Raw genomic sequence first — 21,005 nt, forward strand, 5'->3', positions numbered from 1 at the left:
AATAAATTTAAAAAGCACAACTATTCTAGTAAATGATAAATGCACTTTGATGGAGTGTAAGTTGTTTTAACAAGTATTTGGGGGGAGATGTGGATTTTTATCTCAAACAACAGCCTGATAAAACAGCATTTTCTTTTCTTTTTTTTTAAGATTTCATTTATTTATTAATGAGAAAGATAGGAGGAGAGAGAGGAAGAGCCAGACATCACTCTGGTACATGTGCTGCTGGGGATTGAACTCAGGACCTCATGCTTGAGAGTCTAGTTCCTTAGCCACTGTGCCACGACTCAGTCCACGGCATTTTCTTTTTTATTTTTTTAATTAGTGGTTTGATAATGATTTACAAGATTGTGGGATAAGAGGAATACAACTCCATAGAATTCTTGCCACCAGAGTTCCGATTCCCAGCCCCTCCTCTGGAAGTTTTCCCTGTAGGAGTATGAACCAAAACTATGGGGTGCAGAAGATGAAAAGTCTCGCTTCTGTAATGTCCTCCATTCTGCACTCAAGTCTAAAGCAGTATTTTCTTAAAATTATTTATTTTCTTAATAAACAATATATCTTGTGGATAAAATAATGTTAAAAGATACTTTCACTCTTATGTTTTCCTTTCTGTTGATAGAGACAGTGAGAAATTGAGATAGAATGAGAGGCACCTGAAGCACTAGTTCATCATTTGTGAAGCTTCTTACCCTCTGCAGGGACTGAGGGGATTGAGCTCAGGTCCTAAAACATGATAACATGCAGACTATACTTAGTGTACGGCAGCCCTGTGCTCCACATAAAATAATCTTGTAAGACAAAACTTAATACAGGAAAATATAAAACACAAAGGAATCATATGACACTATTTAACAATTATCTCTGAGTAACAAAATACATTTTAAAATATAAATCAATTAAAGACAAAAGGTTTACCAGGAGTGGAGGTAAATCTAGAGTTTCTTCACCAGCTACAATATTATTACATTAATTGTACTACTGGATGATTTTGCTCATATGTGGAATAAAGATAATTAAAACACAAGAATTTGCAAAAAGAATTGAAGTATTACACCAAAGTAAAAGACTCTGGGTTGGGTGGGTGGGTGGGGAGAATACAGGTCCATGAAAAATGATGAATGAAATAGTGGGGGTTGTATTGTTAAATGGGAATCTGGGGAATGTTATGCATGTAAAAAAAAAAAAAAAAGAAGTAGAAACGCAAAGCAGAAATTGACTGAGTTTGGAGTATGGCACCAAAGTAAGAAAGCAGAAGTACACTAGAGTTTGCAGTGAGTACCTTCCTAATACTTCCTCTCCACTTTTCCAAGCTTTGGGTCCATGATTGCTCAACAATTTGTTTGGCTTTGTATGTTAACTCTCTTTTCAGTCACCAGGTTCCAGGTGTCATCAGGATGCCAGCCAGACTTCCCTGGATTAAAGACCCCACCAATATGTCCTGGAGCTCAGCTTCCCCAGAGACCCACCCTACTAGGGAAAGAGAGAGGCAGACTGGGAGTATGGACCGACCAGTCAACGCCCATGTTCAGCGGGGAAGCAATTACAGAAGCCAGACCTTCTACCTTCTGCAACCCACAATGACCCTGGGTCCATGCTCCCAGAGGGATAGAGAATGGGAAAGCTATTGGGGGAGGGGGTGGGATATGGAGATTGGGCGGTGGGAATTGTGTGGAGTTGTACCCCTCCTACCCTATGGTTTTGTTAATTAATCCTTTCTTAAATAAAAAAATAATAATAATAAGACCTCATGGGCCACATTAGCAAAGGAAAAAAAAAAAGAATTTGCAAAAAGAGGGAAAGAGAGAGAGAGAGAGAATGAAAACCAATAAGAAGAGTAGGAAAGGAGATTGGGGAGGAGAAGAAAAAAGAGGATAAGGAAAAGGGGAAGGAGGAGGAAGAGAGGATGAAAAGGGAAAGGAGGAAGAAGAAAAGGAGAGGAGGAGGGAGAAGAGGAAGAGAAAAAGGAAGAGGAGAAGGAGGTAAAGCAGGTCAAAAAGTGGGAGGAAGAGGAGGAAGGAGTTGGAGGAAGTGGAAGAGGTGAAAAAAGAAGAGGAGGAGGAGAAGGAGGGAAACAGACATAGCCAAACTATCTCTAATACTTTGTAAGAACTATGGTGGTTATCATGATGGGGGGGGGGCACATAGAACTTTATGGAACTATATACTCCTGTAATCTATTATCTCATAAACCTTTATTAAATCACTAATAAAATTAAAATTCCATTAAAACTAGTAGTAATGTATCCTAATATATACACACATACAGAAGTATACATAATTGAAAGGCTTATATGTTTTAGAATTCAGTATCATAAGTAATAAAGGTCCTACCTTGTCAATGAAAATAGAATTGTCAACATTTTTCTACTCTTATAACATTTAGATGCATATTCTGAATGGGGATAATGTCTATAGATGCATATTCTGACTGGGGGTAATGTTTATATCACTAAAAATAAAAGTTAATGCCCATTGGATTTAAACATAAATGATATAGTTGAATATTTCAATAATACATACCAAAGCTTTATCCATAATGATTTGTACTCTCATAAATCTTTTCAACTGTTTAATATCTGCATTTTTCTGTTAAATAAATGACATAAATTAAAATTTTAAAAGCTTAAATTATATTATCATGTAATTATTTTGTTCACTGTACAATAGATTATAGGCAGAAGACTGGTATATCATGATGGATTAGATACACAGATGATGATGATTAATAGAGGATAGATAGATACACACATACATAGATAAGATAGATAGGGGATAATAAGTAATGGATGAGCTTAATAGATTATAGAGACACCAAATATATATATATATATATATATATATATATATATATATATATATATACACACACATATATAATAGGAAGGTAGGATAGCTATATGTCTATTATAAACTAGTGATTTCAAAATTAATTTCATGAAGAAATAAAAACTTTTCACTAAGATTCTTGATTATTAGAATACTCAAATGGCTACTGCAAAGAGGAAAAAAAAAACCTATTTCCTATCACTTGAAACCTCTGTATAGACCTTCAGCTTTCCAGCTAAACAAACTCACCAATTTTCCCCAAAGTTATCTGTACTTTCTTTTAAGTTCTATACTTTTCATTTATGTACTAACTTTGTTGTCTCTTATTATTCAACAAAATGCACTGTTGTTAAGATTCTAATCATATGAATTGACTATGTGTATACCTATGTAACCAATTTCAAAAATAAGAGAATTTTTCATTACATTCTTCTAAGTCTTTACCTATAATGACTCAAAGCAAGCAATGATCTATTTAGTCTCACCATCTTAGAATAATTGAATATAGAATTTCATATAAACAGAACCATATCATAGAAACTCTTCTTTATAGGAAATCTCTCTCCATGCAATTATGATTATCAGTGGTTCATTAGTTTGTATTGATTAAGTCAAATGTAGTTTTATAAATGTATAACAATTTGACTAGACATATACCTACTTATGACCTATAGATATAGGCCTTTTGGTTGCTACAGTGTTACTATATAGATCCATGTACAAAACCTAGTTCAGTCACTTTGTTTCACTTCTCCTAGTACATACATAGAATAGCTCAGTCATATGATAATTGCAAACATACAAAGTAGTATTACAATGCTAGATTGATTTCTTAGGCAGTTTGGCCATTCTGCACTTTCATCAAGAATTTATTAGCGCTGAATGTTCCATATTCTTGTCTATATTTGGTACTGAATTTTTTCACTATATCAGTAATTACTAGTTTGTCTTGATATCTTTAATTTATAGTTCCCTGATGACTAGTAATATTGAGTATCTTACCACAGATGATTTTATTAGAATTCATTTCATTAGAACATATGTCTCCAAGACGGTATATTTAAATGTAAATTAATTTATAAAAATATCATAAAGTTCTCACAAAAACAGTTACTTACTTCTGACTTCACAAGGATCTTGTAGGATGGATCTACCCTTTGGGTACTAAAGTGATTTTCTTTTAAAGGAGGAAAATCAATTTTATTATTATCTATTCGATAAATCATATGCTCATATGTGGTTGTAGCTTCCAGTGGTTCAATTCCATAAGTGACATTATCCAACTGCAATAATCCTCTGATATTTTAATGAAAAAAGTTAACATAGACTTCCCACTGAGAAATGTAATAACATTAAATAAAATCATTTTATATAAATTGATAGTAGTTTTTACAATCTATTTATCATCCTTGGATTAAATTACAAACAGAATTGTACACTTTCTTCTATATCTATATGAAATGCATTAGTCATTGTGCTTTTTGTTTGGCTTAGAAATGTGAATATTCTGGCCGGTAGGTAGCTCAGCCAATACAATGTGTACTATACTATGCATGAGACCCAGACTGGAGCCCACAGCAAACACAAGCAAGCACCATGCAAAAGAAAAATTCGCAAATGGTGAAGCAGTGCTGTGATACCTCTCCTTCTCTCACTGTCTATCTGGACAAAAGGGGGAAAAAAGTTCATTAGGAATAGTAGAATCAGGCAGTTGTGAAGTCACAACAAAGAAGGCATCATAAACTGTCTAATCATATCTATATATGAGTAAGACCTAGATACCCTCCTCTTCTACTCTCTTACTTCCTTCAATCAGTCTTTCTATTCAATTAATGATTAAAAAGGAAGTAAGATACATTGTTTGTCTGAAGAGATTAAAATAGATGAGACAATGTATCTTACTTCCTTTTTACCCCCTTGAGCAGCTTTAGAGGAAACAGTACAAAACTGACCAAGAGTTATACTGGAAAAAAATTTATGTCAAGTAAATCACAATTATTTTCTGTATGGCAACCTTTATTAGAATCATCAAACAAGTACATGCAGAAGAATTTGAGGCCAATTCAGACCCCACTAAAATCCAAGGTCTATTTCCTCCTTAACTTGAGGCCTGATCCCATAAACCTACCACTGGTTTGGGTACTACAAATGACACTCAATTCTTTAACAAGTGGGAGAAAGTCTAAGCTCACCGTATAAAAAAGTTTTTACAAATCTAGAAAAGAGTAGGAGACTGACTAACTTAATGATGACCTTTTTGGCCACAATCAGGCCACTTTATCACCTGGGGTTTTAAACAGGGAATTAGTCCATTCCCCTAGATAATATGGGCCTAGACCTATAGTAGATCTTTCTTTCTAACATCACTAATCACACATTGGGAACGTCATCAAAGTTCCCCTTTAGGCTTCTTCAAGACCATATCCTCACTATGAAGTAGCAGTAGTAGAGATTACCCTGCTCTCTGAAGGGAGGGTGGGTCATCCTACTCTGCCATTCAGAACCAGGAAGACTGATTCTGAAATGAGTGCAGTGTAGAATGATCCCAGCTATGATTGTAGACTGTGAGCTCAATCTGACAGGCTCTAATGTTAAATATGAATAAATATGGGTCCCAGGTTAGATCATTATGGTAAACAGTTAATTGGATTTATATGTTTTCTTCAAGTTTGCAAGTAACTCTCTGCCCTACTACTGTTTCCTAGTTCTACTCTCAACTCTGACACAATCTTCCCAGACAATATTCCTTATGTTAGCTATCAAGCTACAGTCATAGGCCCCTTTGACCATACCTAAAATTGACTTCCTAGCTTCTTTCCACTCTAAAATCCCTAATTTCATCTGCTTTATTCCTACTTTATGGTTCCCGTTTAAAACATTTTGTCCTGCTTTACATCTTACTGCATTTCAGCAACCAAGATCCAGAGGCTCCTGTGATTCCATCCTGATTTCCCTGACCTCACCAAAACCTCTTGGACTCTCACCTCTCCAGACCACTACTTGACTAGGGAAAACAGACTGGGGAGTAATGAATCAACCTGCCAATGCCCATGGCCAGTGGAGAAGCAATTACAGAAGCCAGAATTCCCACCTTTTGCACACCAAAAAGAATTTGGTCTATACTCTCAGAGGGGTAAACAATAGAGAAGTTTCCAACAGAGAGGATGGGACACAGAGTTGTGGTGGTAGAAACTATATGCAATTATACCCCAGTTATCTTACAATCTTGTAAATCAATATTAAATCACTAATAAAAACGAAGAAAAAGAAAAGGAATTCATTTTTTTCTGTATTCACTCACTCTCTGGAAGTTTCTAAAGATTAAAAGGATACACAATTTTCAGCCATATCATCACTGGAATACACAATTACCTAAGTCCAGAACAGGCACTTAATGTCACAACTGATTTTGGAATCTCTATAACATATCCTTGATAAAAGCAGTGAGCCTAAGAAAAAGCATAAAAAATATACTAATGAACCTTTCAGAAGTAAAGTTTTCAGTTTTATCCTTACCTCCTAGACCTTAGCAATTTACATTTAGCAACTACCTACTATAGACCACTTTATGATCTATATTTTCTCATTATTTATAATATTTTCCTCCTAGTACTCTCCTATGAATAATCACAATGACTAACCTCTACTCAATAATTTCTTTTACTAATTTTAAATATTTGCCAAAGTTCTCACAAAGGCAGGAGATTGGATTTTTGTTTTGGACTCCATCCCAATGCTCTATACAGTTTGACTGGTGGATCCAAGCCATTGGCATTTAATGAAATTATGAAATAAAATACATGCACTTCATAAGCTTTCCAGGTATACCAATACTAATGAGCCATATTTTCATTTATAGAATAGTATCCATCCACACTTATAAGGGGAATGTTTTCCAAGTGGTAAAGCAGTGATGCAGTATCTCTCTCTCTCCCTAATTCTCCTTTCTATATAAATTTCTTGCTGTCTCTATCAGTAAAATAAAGGAAAAGAAAAAATGTTGACTGGGAGCAGTGGATTTATCATGCAGATATGGAGATTCAGATATAACCCTGGTGGCAGCATACATACCTACATACATGATAGCTAAGCAATAAAGGTATATACAGAAGCAGGACAGCAAAAGAAAAAAAATATTCTTCTTCCCCAAGATTAACTTGTTTGTTCTCAGTGGTGCCTGGGATTTTAAGCCAGGCCTCTGGACTCTGGACTCAGGCCTCTGGAGTACTCAAGTACCTCTCAACATGGTTTCATCTTTATTAGGTATATATTCCCCATTTTATTCTTTCTACGCAAAATGATTCTTACCCGAAACCTGGGAAACGTAAAGACAATTTACTACTCCTCAGATAAACTCACATCTGCTAGACCTTCTTTATTCATGGTCTTTTCATGTAAGTTGCAGCTATTTAGCAGTTCTAAATCGTAAATGCCTAGCATTTTGCTTGATTCCATATTACTACTATCTGGTTAAGACATTACTCTGAGTGACCAACAAGATAACTCCTCTGGGAAGATGATTACTTTGCTGTGCATCTGACCCGTGTTTCAACCCAACCTTCACGACACTACAGGGTTTTGGTGCTATGATGTACTTTCCCTTTCTCCCCCCTCTCTGTATCTCTCTATCTAAAAACATCTCCCCAGAGCACTGAAACCCAACGGTGACCATAATAATAATAATGACAACAACAATAATAAATTACACAGAGTCACATAAGGATCACTTTGTGTGTGTTTTTCCCTTGAAGAAAAAGTCCTGATTTGCCTGCTATCAAATGCTTAAAAACAAGTGCCTTCTGTAGTATATCTTATTAATTAACTTGCAGATGTTGAAAAACACACATGTATTTTTCATTCAACTATCTATTGACTTCAATATAACAGCAGAATATAACCAATCACTTGCATTTTCCTCCGAAATAATCACTGGGTGGGGATTATCATCATACAAATTAAAGCTGACTATCTCACATAATTAAAAGAAAATTTTTGGTTTCCTAACTACATTTGGGACATGAGTTAAAGTCCTATAGTTCACATGCAAACTATTTACATTCAATAACCAATATACTCATCTCACTTTCCTTGTGTTCTTTGATGAAGTAAGTTCCTCCGAGTCCTCCCTTTTCTCATTACTATGATATCTCAATTTATAAAAAGGGAGAGACAAACTGAACAAACACCCCCCCAGACACACACACACACTACAAGACAACCAGGACATGAAAACACTGTAATTCATTTACTACTAGGAAAATATAAAACATTACTGAGATAAAATATCACATGTTGAGAAAGTCCTACATCAAAATGACCAGAGACAACAAATATTGGTGAGGTTTCAGAGAAAAAGGGTTCCCCATAAACTTGCTAACTGGATTAGCTCAGTCTCTTTTGAGAAAACAGTAAGCAGGTTTATCAAAAATAAATAAATCAATCAATCAATAAATAAATAAATAAAAATAGATGTGACATATTATCGGCAGTCCCACTCTTAGGTAGGTATCTACCCAAAGATCACACACAGAGAACACAAATCAGAAGCAATAACTATACAGCTATGTTCACTGCAGAACTGTTCACAATAAACAAGAATTGGAATCAGCCTAAGTGCCCAAGAAGAGAGAAGTGGCTTTGTCATGCACATGATCCATATTTCAACCTGATTCCTACCAGATCGACTCCTTCTCTCTTTCTGCCTCTCTATCTCTGTCTATATTTATCTGAAATAGTAGGCACAGAGAGGTAAAAGCATGGTGATGATAACAATATATAAATCAATAAAAATTATTGATTGTTAATCTACAAAGTACAAAGCAGACTTACCCTCACAGGTGAAGAATCCTGTAACAATAATCCTGATTTGCTGTATGAATACACATGGAAATAAGGATCTAAAAATGACCTAATTCAACAAAAGAGATATTATAATAAAATTATTAAATATTGAGTCAGATAAGTCTATCTAGAGTATGTTTTAATATTTATTTATTTAAGATAGAGACAGAGAGACATTGAAAATAAAAGGGGAAGTAGAGAGAGCAAGAGGCACCTGCTTCACTGTTTCACTGCTTGTGAAGCATAGCCCCTTCAGATGAGAACCTGGGGCTTGACTGCAGGTCCTTGCGCATTGTAATGTATGCACTCAACCAGGTGCACCACTGCTGGCCTCCAAACCACTCTTATTTTTATTTCTGCCTATGTACAAGGATAACTGAAGAAAAAAGTCACAACAGAAGGATATTTGTTAATATCATAGTTGCAATTAACACTGAAGAGTGAAATGGAATAGATCTAAGTAATGGAAAAATGGATTTCTCTAGAATTTGCCACATGCACTGTTATTAAAGTGTAGAAGTGTAAATACATATATGTATGTCAATTATAGTTAGAACCTAACCATTTTTGTTATCCCATAAACATTTATATTATAAATATTTCCCTTTTAGTTGTTCTTAATCATTCAAAGTAAAACATTAATAAAAAATGCTGTACTAATATAAGCTATGGAATTTTGGTGATAGTGATAAGTTAATGCAGGATAATTATAACTATATCACTTTGTATGAAGACTACACATACATGGATGTATTTTGAAGGGAAGAAGTGTGAAAAATCTCTGAAAATAGCTTCTTGAAATACTATTTAGATGTTAAATACTATTACATTTGCATTCATGAATGTATTTAGGAGTGAGTTAAGACATTTACATAATGAAAATATGTACCACTATTAAATGAAACTTGACAGCTACAAAACACAGTTTCCACTTCTGTAGGGAAAATCCTTAATTTGCAAGCTTTTTGTACCTTATTTAAGGGAAAGATGAAATTTAGAAGACAAAATTGTCATAAGAGACACACCATATTATGCTAGTCTGTTTACACACTTAAAAAAATAAAACACTGGACCAGGTGGCGGTATACTGAGTTAAGTGCACATAGTACTAAGCAGAAGGACCAGCTCAAGGATCCTGGTTCAAGCCTCTGGCTCCCCACCTGTAAGGGTGTGCGGGGGAGGGGGGAGTTCACTCACAAGCTATGAAGCAGGCCTGCAGGTGTCTATCTTTATCTCTCCCTCTCTATCTTCCCCTCCCCTCTCAATTTCTCTCTGTCCTATCCAAAAAAATAAAATAAAATAAAATAAAAAAATCAGAAAAAAAATGGCCATAGGAGCAGTGGATTTGTAGTTCAGGCACCGAGCCTCAGTGATAACTCTGGAGGCAATAAATAACTTTTAAATAAATAAACAAACAGAAAATATGAGTGACCAAAATATGTACACTATAGTATAATGAAAAACTGCTATAACACCAAGTAAAATATTTAAATTATATAAACAGATAAATTGATAGGGACAGAGTGGTTGTGCACCTGGTTGAGCAAACACATTACAGTCTGCAAGAGCTCAAGTTCAAACCCCAAGACCCCAACTGCAGGGGAGGGAGATGCTTCACGTGTGGGATCAGTGCTGCAGATTCTCTCCATCTCTTATCTCCCACTGCTCCTTCATTTCTTTCTGTCCTATCAAATTGAATAAGTAAAATTAATACTTATACTGTCTATAATCAATATATATATAAAGGTGTGAAGATGAACACAGATAACCTTGGATATTAAAATGATCTCCCTTATTTTAGCAACTGTGGTTATATTTTTAATTACAAACATAATTTTCATTTTTCCAGTGTAATAAAATGTACATCATTAAATTATCACTTGGTTCAAATATTAGATTTAAATTTTTTGAAGTTCAATATGGTTTAACGTTGGTTGAATTTACATTTATTGTGTTAATGGTTGCCTCAATCAACACCCATCTTTTCATATCTTTATAGTAAAGAGAGAAAAGAAAAAGATTTTTCAAGTCATAAGAACTTTTAAGATTCTTTTTTTTTTTCATTAGGCTATACTGTTACAATGTCATATCATCCCATAATTCAAACTTTCAAGAGAAAGTTTTGAAACACTAGTCTGACATGAATCACAAGGAACAAATTAAGTGCAATTCATTATTCTGTTAGGTTGAATTTAAGAGTAGTGACAATAAAAGTTTAAGAAACATAAAATTAATTACATGAAAGTAGAATGGTCACTTACTGTTTTTCAAGGTGAAAAGTATATGTTACCCTGTCGATTTTGATAGCATAAGAAACCTACAGCAAAGGATTTAAAGAGAAAGTCATTATTATTCTTAAAAGTAAACGACCATAGATGATAAGGATTGACCTTATCATCTATGATAATGTACATGTCCAGCAGAGAAGCAATTACAGAAATCAGACTTCCCACCTTTTGCACCCAATAAAAATCTTTGGTCCATACTACTAGAAACATAAATGTTATGAGAAAATGACCAGAGGGCTCTGAGCTCCAATACCATCAGGACCCAGAGAGAGAAAAAAAAATAATAAAGGGCACTTAGGAGTAGTCGGTGTGAATGACCCTGGGTCCATACTCCCAAAGGGATAGAGAATGGGAAAGCTCTTGGGGGAGGGGAGGGGATATGGAGACTGGGTGGTGGGAATTGTGTGGAGTTGCACCCCTCCTATCCTACGGTTTTGTTAATGTCTCCTTTCTTAAATTTAAAAAAAAAAAAAAAAGAAAGAAAGAAAAAAGAAAATTTGAGAGGGTAGGGACAGACAGAAGGAGAGAGAAATACACCTGCAGCACTGCTTCACCACTTGTGATGTTCCTACACACACACACCCTCGGGTGGGGACCAGTAGCTTGCATTGGTGTCCCTGTGCATATATGTGTCCTGGAGCCGGGCTTCCCTAGAGCCCTGCCCCACCAGGGAAAGAGAGAGACAGGCTGGGAGTATGGATCGACCAGTCAACATCCATGTTCAGCGGAGAAGCAATTACAGAAGCCAGACCTTCCACCTTCGCACCCCATAATGTCCCTTGGTCCATGCTCCCAGAGGGATAAAGAATAAGAAAGCTGGGCAATAGCACAGCGGGTTAAGCGTACATAGGGCAAAGCGCAAGGACCAGCGTAAGTATCCCGGTTTGAGGCCCCCGCTCCCCACCTTCAGGGGAATCGCTTCACAAGTGGTGAGGCAAGTCTGTAAGTGTCTTTCTCTCCCCCTTTCTGTCTTCCCCTCCTCTCTCCATTTCTCTCTGTCCTATCCAACAGTGATGACATCAATAACAACAATAAGACAATGAGGGCAACAAAAGGGGAAATAAATAAATATTAAAAATTTAAAAAGAAAAAAACATTTCAGAATAGGAAAGTTATCAGGGGAAGGGATGGGATATGGAGTTCTGGTGGTGGGAGTTGTGTGGAGTTGTACCCCTCTTATCCTATGGTTTTTGTCAGTGTTTTCTTTTTATAAATAAAAACTTTTTTAAAAAACAAAAAAAAAGAAGTAGTTGGTGTGACTTAGAAAAAAAAGAGAAGGCTTTCATAGGAAAAATGGCCAAATATATATAAATATAGACAGCTAGTTATAGAAATAATAGTCAACCCATATCAGTGATCTTGAAAGAACTAATACAGTTTCCAGTGGAGGGGATAGGGACACAGAACTCTAGTGATGGGAAAGGTGTGGAATTATACCCCTGTTAATTTATAATTTTATAAATCAATACTAAATCACTAGTATAAAATTTTTAAAAAGTGAAAGGCCTGCAGTGAGTCAGTATATACAGCAAGTAGAAAGACCTAAAAAGACACCATAAAGTTCATAATGAAATAGTGTCTACTTAGACTTAGATACTCTCCTCACCTACTTCCTATTATACTTCCCTTACTCACTCCAAAACTAAACTTATCAAAGCAAGGATTACAAAAGCTGAATAAGGGCAAAAGACTGGCATACTTTAATTATGACTCTTTAGTCACTATCAGGGCACCCCATCAGCTGGGACCCTATTGGGGGAGTCCTGAGATTCCCAAACAGACAAGATAGGCCTAGACCGCGAATAAATCCCTCTCTCCATTGTTACCCATCATCTCTATCAAGAACAACACAATAGACCCCTTTGTGGACCCCCATAGGACCCTACCCTCAACATGGATCAACAGTGGTAGAGAATGTTCCATCCTCTAAAGGGAGGCTGGACAACATATTCTATCTTCCACTTGAGGAAGATGGGTTCTGAAACTGGGGCAGCTAAGAACTTTCCTACTCATTACCACAGAATGTGAACTCAGATCTACCAAGATGCAAAGGTCACATAGGCTCCTAAGCTGAATATGGGCCCCAGATCACATCAAATCGATGGGGTTTACAGTCAACAATATTTATACACCTTTCCCATATTTGGGAGCTACTCTCTTCCCTGATCCAGCTTCCTGGTCCTTTTTGCTGCCATGATGTCGTCTCCCCAGACAAAAACTTGGGTCCTCCTGCATATCAGATGTCAGGCTTAGAAAAAAAAGAAAAACACTAATATAGTCCTGGCCCCTTCGGAATATAACTAAAATAGTCCTACTACAGGCTTAGAAAAAAAAAAAAAAGAAAAACACTAATATAGTCCTGGCCCCTTTGGAATATAACTAAAATAGTCCTACTAACTATCTCAAAAACAGAGACCCCCAAATCTTCATCTGCAATATGCCAGCCTTTAGGTTCATGATTAGTCAACAGTTTTTTTGGCTTTATATGTTAACTCTTCTTTCAGCAACCAACCAGGTTCCAGATGCTACCATGATGCCAACTGGACTTCCCTGGGTAGAGGACCCCACCAATGTGCCCTGGAGCTCTGCTTCCCCAGAGCCCCATCACACTAAGGAAAGAGAGAGACGGGCTGGGAGTATGGATAGACCTATCAGCACCCATGTTCAGCTGGGAAGCAACAGAAGCCAGACCTTGCACCTTCTGCACCCCATAATATCCCTTGGTCCATACTCCCAGTGGGATAAAGAATAGGAAAGGTATCAGGGAAGGGGATAGGATACGGAGTTCTGGTGGTGGGTATTGTGTGGAATTGTACCCCTCTTATCCTATGCTTTTTGGCAATGTTTGCTCCTTTTTATAAATAAAAATTATTTTTAAAAATTTAAAAAGTGGGAGTCGGGCTGTAGCGCAGCGGGTTAAGCGCAGGTGGCACAAAGCACAAGGACCGGCATAAGAATCCTGGTTCGAACCCCGGCTCCCCACCTGCAGGGGAGTCGCTTCACAGGCGGTGAAGCAGGTCTGCAGGTGTCTATCTTTCTCTCCTCCTCTCTGTCTTCCCCTCCTCTCTCCATTTCTCTCTGTCCTATCCAACAACGACAACAACAATAATAACTACAACAATAAAACAAGGGCAACAAAAGGAAATAAATAAAATAAATATTAAAAAAAATTTTAGAAGTAAAAGGCTATAATGTTTTAAAATGCATGTGCTTGAAAACACAGATATTTAATAATATCTCAGTTATGTTCATATTCGCCTAGGTAATTGGACTGGTATTTTTATTCATCCTTGGAACATACAACACTATTCATTGTAATTAAATTTAAATGAAAGCTAGTACTCTACATAAATTTCAATATCAAAATGAAATTATAATTTTGAGTGGCTGCTTTTAGAAATACTGAGTAATTACTAAAGAGACATGATTCCAGCTTTTACATACTTTGCAGTTTCTAATGTAAATAAATAAAAAAGTAAAAATTACAATATAGGTCAAGCTTCTTATTAATATTAAAGAAAATAGTTACTAATTGACACAAGCGTTACCTACAGACAATCTTCACTTCTTTGTTCTCTCAGAATTTCCTCAGATAAAGAAGGTCTTATTTTACAAAGTCAGAATTTTCTGGCCTTGCTTACATTTAATGAGAAACACTCTCATACAAACTCCAGCTTCAAACTTTGTAATTTGAAACTCAGTTGAGTAATTTTCTCCACACTCCTGTTTCCTTCCCTCCTTTTCCACAAGAGCTCATCACAAAGGCATATATTATTAGTTAACTTCCCTTTCAGAGACTGCATCCCAGAAAACCAATTTTATAACTTCTGCATAAAACACAAGCACTCTATAAATTTGGTACATGTACCACATATGTAAAGAGTTTGTATTTTGTCACTGGGTGTAGTTTCCTGTATATGTCATTTAAACCTTTTGGTGTTACACGTTGTATAACTGTAGGTTACTGAAAAATGAATGTCCTATAATTTGTTGGTACTATTGGTATGCACTTTAAATCTTAAGAGAATTAGAAATAATCATAGATATAAATAGCAATATTAAATTGTCTGGAAGAGTATACAGAAAAAACTGTCATAGGTGTATGTTGGCAAATAATTGATAAGTAGAAGATAGTAAGACTAGCTATGAGAAAAATATTCATTTAATTGCATACATTTTAAAATAAATTTTTATTTATTTATTATCTAGAGTCAGAGGCATTGAGAGGGGAGAGGAGATAAGAGATGGAAAGAGACAGAGAAATACATCACCACTTCTGAAGTGGTGGGGACCACCACCTGCAGGTGGGGACGAGGGACCCAGATCCTTGCAAACACTAATGTCTGCGCTCAATCAGGTGTGCCACTGTCTGACCCCCGAATACGATTTTTAAAAATTTCTCCTCTAAAGTTGCTATCAAGAAAACTGAAAAAACAAAATCTCTAGGCTAAAGGATGATATGTGAAGTTCATCTGATTGACCCGCAGCATTCTGCAAATTTTTGTTTATCGTTATCTGTTTGGGAATGCCAAATAAACTACAGAAGGGAAAGAGGGAAAAAAAGGAATGAACTTGCAAAGCAGCAAATATCAACAAAAGTGTGAGACTAGCAAGAGCTAGTGAAGTATGGGATATCTGAGACTTTCAAATGTTTCTAGTAGAGATATAATATTGTATAACTACTTTAGGAAGCTACCAGATTTCTGGAAATTAAAAAATTTCATTTTGTCTATAAACCAATGATCATTTCACTACTTGACCTATGTACATGGAAGCTACAGAGTTCTAGAGGTAAAAATAACAGAAAAGGTAAAAATAACACAGTTCATGGGTTCATAAATATACAAATTGCATTATTATATTACATATGCTGTATGATTTACAATATCAAAAACAAATTTTTGTTGGATAGCTATTGATTGATGACATACATCAAATAAGGCATTCATTCTTGTTTATCAGTTATCCTTAATAAGCATTTTATACTTGCCAACCATCATGAAAAGAGAAAATAAAGTCTATTATAGGTATATTTCAAGAACCCCATGACTTAGTTTATATATATATATATATATGAAACACTGACTAAAACTATAGGTTAAGAGGGGTACAACTCCACACAATTCCCACCACCAGAACTCCATATCCCATCCCCTCCCCTGATAGTTTTCTTATTCTTTATCCTTCTGGGAGTATGGACCCAAGGTCATTATGGGATGCAGAAGGTGGAAGGTCTGGCATCTGTAATTGCTTCTCCACTGAACATGGGCATTGACAGGTCAATTCATATGAGTAAATTATATAAATACCATTAACTTTAAACCCTATCAATCTGATCTAGGAGGAGCCTATGTAACCTCTGCGTTCCTATAAGTCTGAGCTCCCAGTCCATGAATCACAGCCCGGAGCGTTCTAGGCTGCACTCATTTCAGCACCAGTCTTCCTGGAGTGGTAGAGTAGGCTGACCCAGCCTCCTTTCAGTGTGGGGGGCAATCCCTACCATTACTATTCTACAGCGAGGGCAAGATCCTGTTAGAAGCCAACAAGAGGGCTTATGATGATGTTCCTCATGGAGATGACCAGTGATAGTGGAGAGATGGATGTAGAGATGGATGGTCTAGGCCCATCATATTTATGTGGGAATCCAAGGATTCCCTGACTAGAGCCCCAGATGATGGGGCAGCCTGGTAGTGACCAAAAGGGCCATCATTAGAGTGTGGTAGGCTCTTGCCCTTATCCAGTTTTTGTAGTTCTTACTTATCTGAAAAGGTCAAACTTAGAGTGATTGAGGGTAGTGAGGTAGGGGATAGGAGAGAAGGGTATTTAGGCCTAAGTAGAAAATATTAGATTAAGCACTTTATGGTGTCTTTTTTTAAGGTCTTTCTACTTGCTTGCTGCACTATTGAGTCTCCAACTGCTCTATTCTTACCTTTAAATTCCTGATTATTAAACAATTTTTACTGCTTTATATCTTACCACTTTTCAGCCACAAAGTTGCAGACACTACCGTGTTGCTACCCTGACTTACCTGGGTAGACAACCTCACCAATGTTTCCTGGAACCTCACCTCCCCAAAGCCCTATCCAACCAGGAAAAGAAAGAAACTGGCTGGAGGCATGGATCAATTTTCAACACCCATGCTGAGCAAAGAAGCAAATTACAGAAGCTAGATTTTCAACCTTCTGAACCCCATAAAGAATGTTGGTCCATCCTCCCAGAGGGATAAAGAATAGGGAACCTTCCAATGGAGGGGATGGGATACAGAACTCTGGTGGTAGGAATTATGTGAAATTGTACCCCTAACATCATTATTGAATTACTAGTTTAAAAAAAAAAACCAGCTTCTCACAATGAAAGAGGATCTGAAAATTTCTCCAGGCATTATTAACTGTCTTTTTGTTATTTTATGTAATTTTCAGGCATTTTACCATAGCACTATTTAAATCAGGCATATGGTGATGTTGGGCGTTGAACCTAGATCCTCAAGAATGTTTCATTAATCCCTGTACTAATACACAATGTGTTATCTCCTCAACATTAACAAGTTTAATTATTTTCCAATTGAGATAACACTGATTTACATCACTGTATATGCATTTTAGGAGAGTTATTTCATATCTTTCAAAAGTGAGTTGTTATACCACAACCACAACCACAGAGCTGTAACTTCCTATCCTCCCGCCTCCCCCACTCCTACTTCCACCCACAGGAAAATTCAGTTCTACTGCTTGTGAGGAGATGATTTTGTCTGTCTTTTTTTTTTTTTTTTTTGCCTCCAGGGTTATTGCTGGGGCTCGATGACTACACTATATATATATATATATATCCACTGCTTCTGGTGGCCATCTTTTTCTCATTGTTGTTGCTGTTATTGTTATTGTTGCTGCTACTATTGCTATTATTGGATAGGATAGAGAGAAATTGAGAAAGGAGGGGAAGACAGAGAGGGGGAAAGATACCTGCAAACCTGACTCACCTTCTCTGAAGCACCCTGTACCTTGCAGGTGGGGAGCCCTGAGGCTCAAACCAGGATGCTTGTGCCGGGTCCTTGCACTATTCACTATGTTCACTTAACCCAGTGAGCTGCCCTCCAGCCCTCTGTACTTTTACTTAAATCTTTTTTATTATTATTTATGGTAATAAAAGGTCTTCTACTCATTATTCTCAGAGAGCGGACAAGTGCTTTGATTTAGACATTTGACTCTTATTTTGTTTTTTATTTATTTTTAAGTAAAGTGGTTTACAAGACTGTACAAGTTTTAGGGGTCCTACTGGGCAAACGCTAGAAGAAGAAGAAGGGGTCCTACTCCCTGTCACAGGACTATATATTACCACATCACAAATCCACCTACAAGGTAACAATATGCTTCTCCTATTTCCCATGTGATCATCTTCCCACACAACTAGGACATGCCCACCTTGGTAATCTCAGTGAATAACATAGAGTGAATAGTCTTTTTTTTTTCCTCCTCCAGGGTTATTGCTGGGCTCGGTGCCTGCACCATGAATCCACCGCTCCTGGAGGCCATTTTTTCCCCCTTTTGTTGCCCTTGTTGTAGCTTCGTTGTGGTTATTATTATTGCCCTTGTTGACGCAATTCGTTGTTGGATAGGACAGAGAGAAATGGAGAGAGGAGGGGAAGACAGAGAAGGGGAGAGAAAGATAGACACCTGCAGACCTGCTTCACCGCCTGTGAAGCGACTCCCCTGCAGGTGGGGAGCCAGGGGCTCCAACCGGGATCCTTACACCGGTCCCTGCGCTTTGCGCCACATGCGCTTAACCCACTGCGCCACCGCCCCACCCCCGAATAGTCTTTTTTTTAAAATAATTTTTATATTTATTTATTTATTCCCTTTTTGTTGTTCTTCTTTTATTGTTGTAGTTATTATTATTGTTGTTACTAATGTCGTCATTGCTGTATCAAACAGAGAGAAATAGAGAGAGGAGGGGAAGATAGACAGGGGGAGAGAAAGACACCTGCAGACTTGCTTCACCGCTTGTGAAGCGACTCCCCTGCAGGTGGGGAGCCAGGAGCTCAAACCCGGACCTTTATGCCAGTCCTTACACTTGGCGCCATCTGCGCTTAACCCACTGCACCACCGCCGGACTCTCCTGGAGTGAATATTCTATGTTTAATAATCTTATAATAAAGAATTACATACATTTTTTGAAACCAGAAAGAAACAGTGAAAACTAACCCAAGAGCTTTTTCAAGTGAGTTGATTAGGGTTGTTTTTTGATAGACAAATACTAGTTAAAATTTGTTATCTTATATTTGGGAGCTATTCTCTTCCTTAATTCAGCTTTCTAGTCCTGTTTCCAGCCATGACATCATCTCCCCAGATGATAACTTGGGTCCACCTGCATATCAGATGTCAGGCTCAGGCAAAAAGTCATGGGCCCCTTGGAATATACCTAAAATAGACCTACTAGCTTTTCCCAGAGACCCCAAATCTTCATCTGCAATATTTTTGGCTTTAGGTTCATGTTTAGTCAACAATTTGTTTGACTTTATATGTTAACTCTTTTATTCAGTCACCAGATTCTAGACACTACCATGATGCCAACTGGGCCCTGGGCAGATGACCCCACCAATGTGTCCTAGAACCCTGCTTCCCCAGAGTTCTGGCCACTAGGGAGAGAGACAAGCTGAGAGTATAGATGGAGCTGTCAACACCCACGTGCAGTGAGGCACCAATTACAGAAGCCAGGCCTTCCACCTTCTGCATCCTATAATGACCCTGGGTCCATACTCCCAGAGGGTTAAAGAATAGGAAAGCTATCAGGAGAGGGCATCCTATATGGAGTTCTGGTGGTGGGAATTATGTGGAATTGTCCCCCTCTTATCCTATGGTCTTGTTCATGTTTCCATTTCATAAGTAAATTTTTTTTTTAAATGTTAACTTAAGGCAAGCATATCTTTAGCTATTTTTAATGTGTATACCATTTATATTTTCTATGTTTTCTAAAAAAAATGAATCTTAATACATAGTCGGGTTCCTAATTTACAGAAATTTAGTATACAAAACAACCCCAAATTATTTAATTTTGCAAGAGCTTAAGCAAGATTAAAACTTCTAATTAATACACGTAGCTAAAAACCTTGGGTATGGTCATGGTGAAACAGATCCTAGCAAACCATGCTCCCCTAACATTACTGCATTAGAATACAAGAGGACTCAGGAAAAAGTATAACTTTATAAAAATGGGTAAATGCATGAACACATTCAGAGGGAAGAAATCAGATATTTTGGAGGCCTAAAGGGTGATATTTCAGAAAGACCAATATCAAAGTTATGCTAGAACTGTGCAACAAATGAAAAACTGCTGCTTTTCATATGGCATAACTCTAAGAATGTCCCAAGGAAGCCAAGGAGTTAAACTGGCAATTTCATGGCAGAAAAGGTATCCATCAGCGACAACTGACAGCTAATCCATGGAGAATCAGTCAGACTGAATCTCCCATTCCAAGAGTCACTTGGGATAAAAATAACCATGAGAAGAATTATGAGGACGTTGAGTTTTGTTCTGAGGAGTGCTCAGGGTAGCATTGTATGGTAGAGATTAGCAGAACCTTGATGCAGCTTGGAGTTCTCCCACTAGACTATGTGACTCCCAAGGCCACTCCAGAAACGCCAGGCACTGTAAAGTTTATCAATGCTGAATAGTCAGTCACTCCCTCACCTCCCCACAACACCTTCTGAACAAAAAGAAAATCATATCATTATAGTTAATGCCAATTGTTGGTCAGCAACAGAAGATAAGCTAAAATGAAAAAAAAGAGAAAAGTTCCAGGCATCCTAAAGAAAATTATGGAGGTTCTTATAAGTCCACAGTAGAAATCCATGATGATGCAGAACTGAAAGACTTATCAGAGAAAGAATTTTTAAAGTCATTATGAGATTTTTAAAGAATTGAAAATTATTATAGACCATTAAGTTAATGAAGAGATATAGGAATATGTGGACTTGGGAGATAGCCCACCTGGTGCATGCCTTACAATTTACAAGAACCTAGGTTCAAACCTTTGGATATCATAAAGAAGCA

General features: G+C 37.0%; 1 protein-coding gene across 4 annotated transcripts in view; it reads right to left on the reverse strand.

The window, feature by feature from the left end:
* The window catches only part of LOC103107904 (A disintegrin and metallopeptidase domain 3-like), a 69,374-nt gene that overhangs the window by 42,496 nt on the left and 5,873 nt on the right, over positions 1–21,005 (reverse strand). For 3 of the 4 annotated variants that reach the window (XM_060182208.1, XM_060182214.1, XM_060182219.1), the window contains exons 3-7: positions 10,932–10,987; positions 8,659–8,737; positions 6,202–6,278; positions 3,948–4,125; positions 2,524–2,589 (exon numbers count right to left, since the gene is read on the reverse strand). In XM_060182208.1, coding sequence (XP_060038191.1) covers positions 2,524–2,589; positions 3,948–4,125; positions 6,202–6,278; positions 8,659–8,737; positions 10,932–10,987 — 456 coding nt within the window. Of the gene's footprint in view, positions 1–2,523; positions 2,590–3,947; positions 4,126–6,201; positions 6,280–8,658; positions 8,738–10,931; positions 10,988–21,005 lie in introns of those variants that run through there. The other variant, XM_060182224.1, reaches the window with a different exon arrangement.

Source organism: Erinaceus europaeus, chromosome 2 (assembly GCF_950295315.1).
Source record: "Erinaceus europaeus chromosome 2, mEriEur2.1, whole genome shotgun sequence".
Lineage (NCBI taxonomy): Eukaryota > Metazoa > Chordata > Mammalia > Eulipotyphla > Erinaceidae > Erinaceus > Erinaceus europaeus.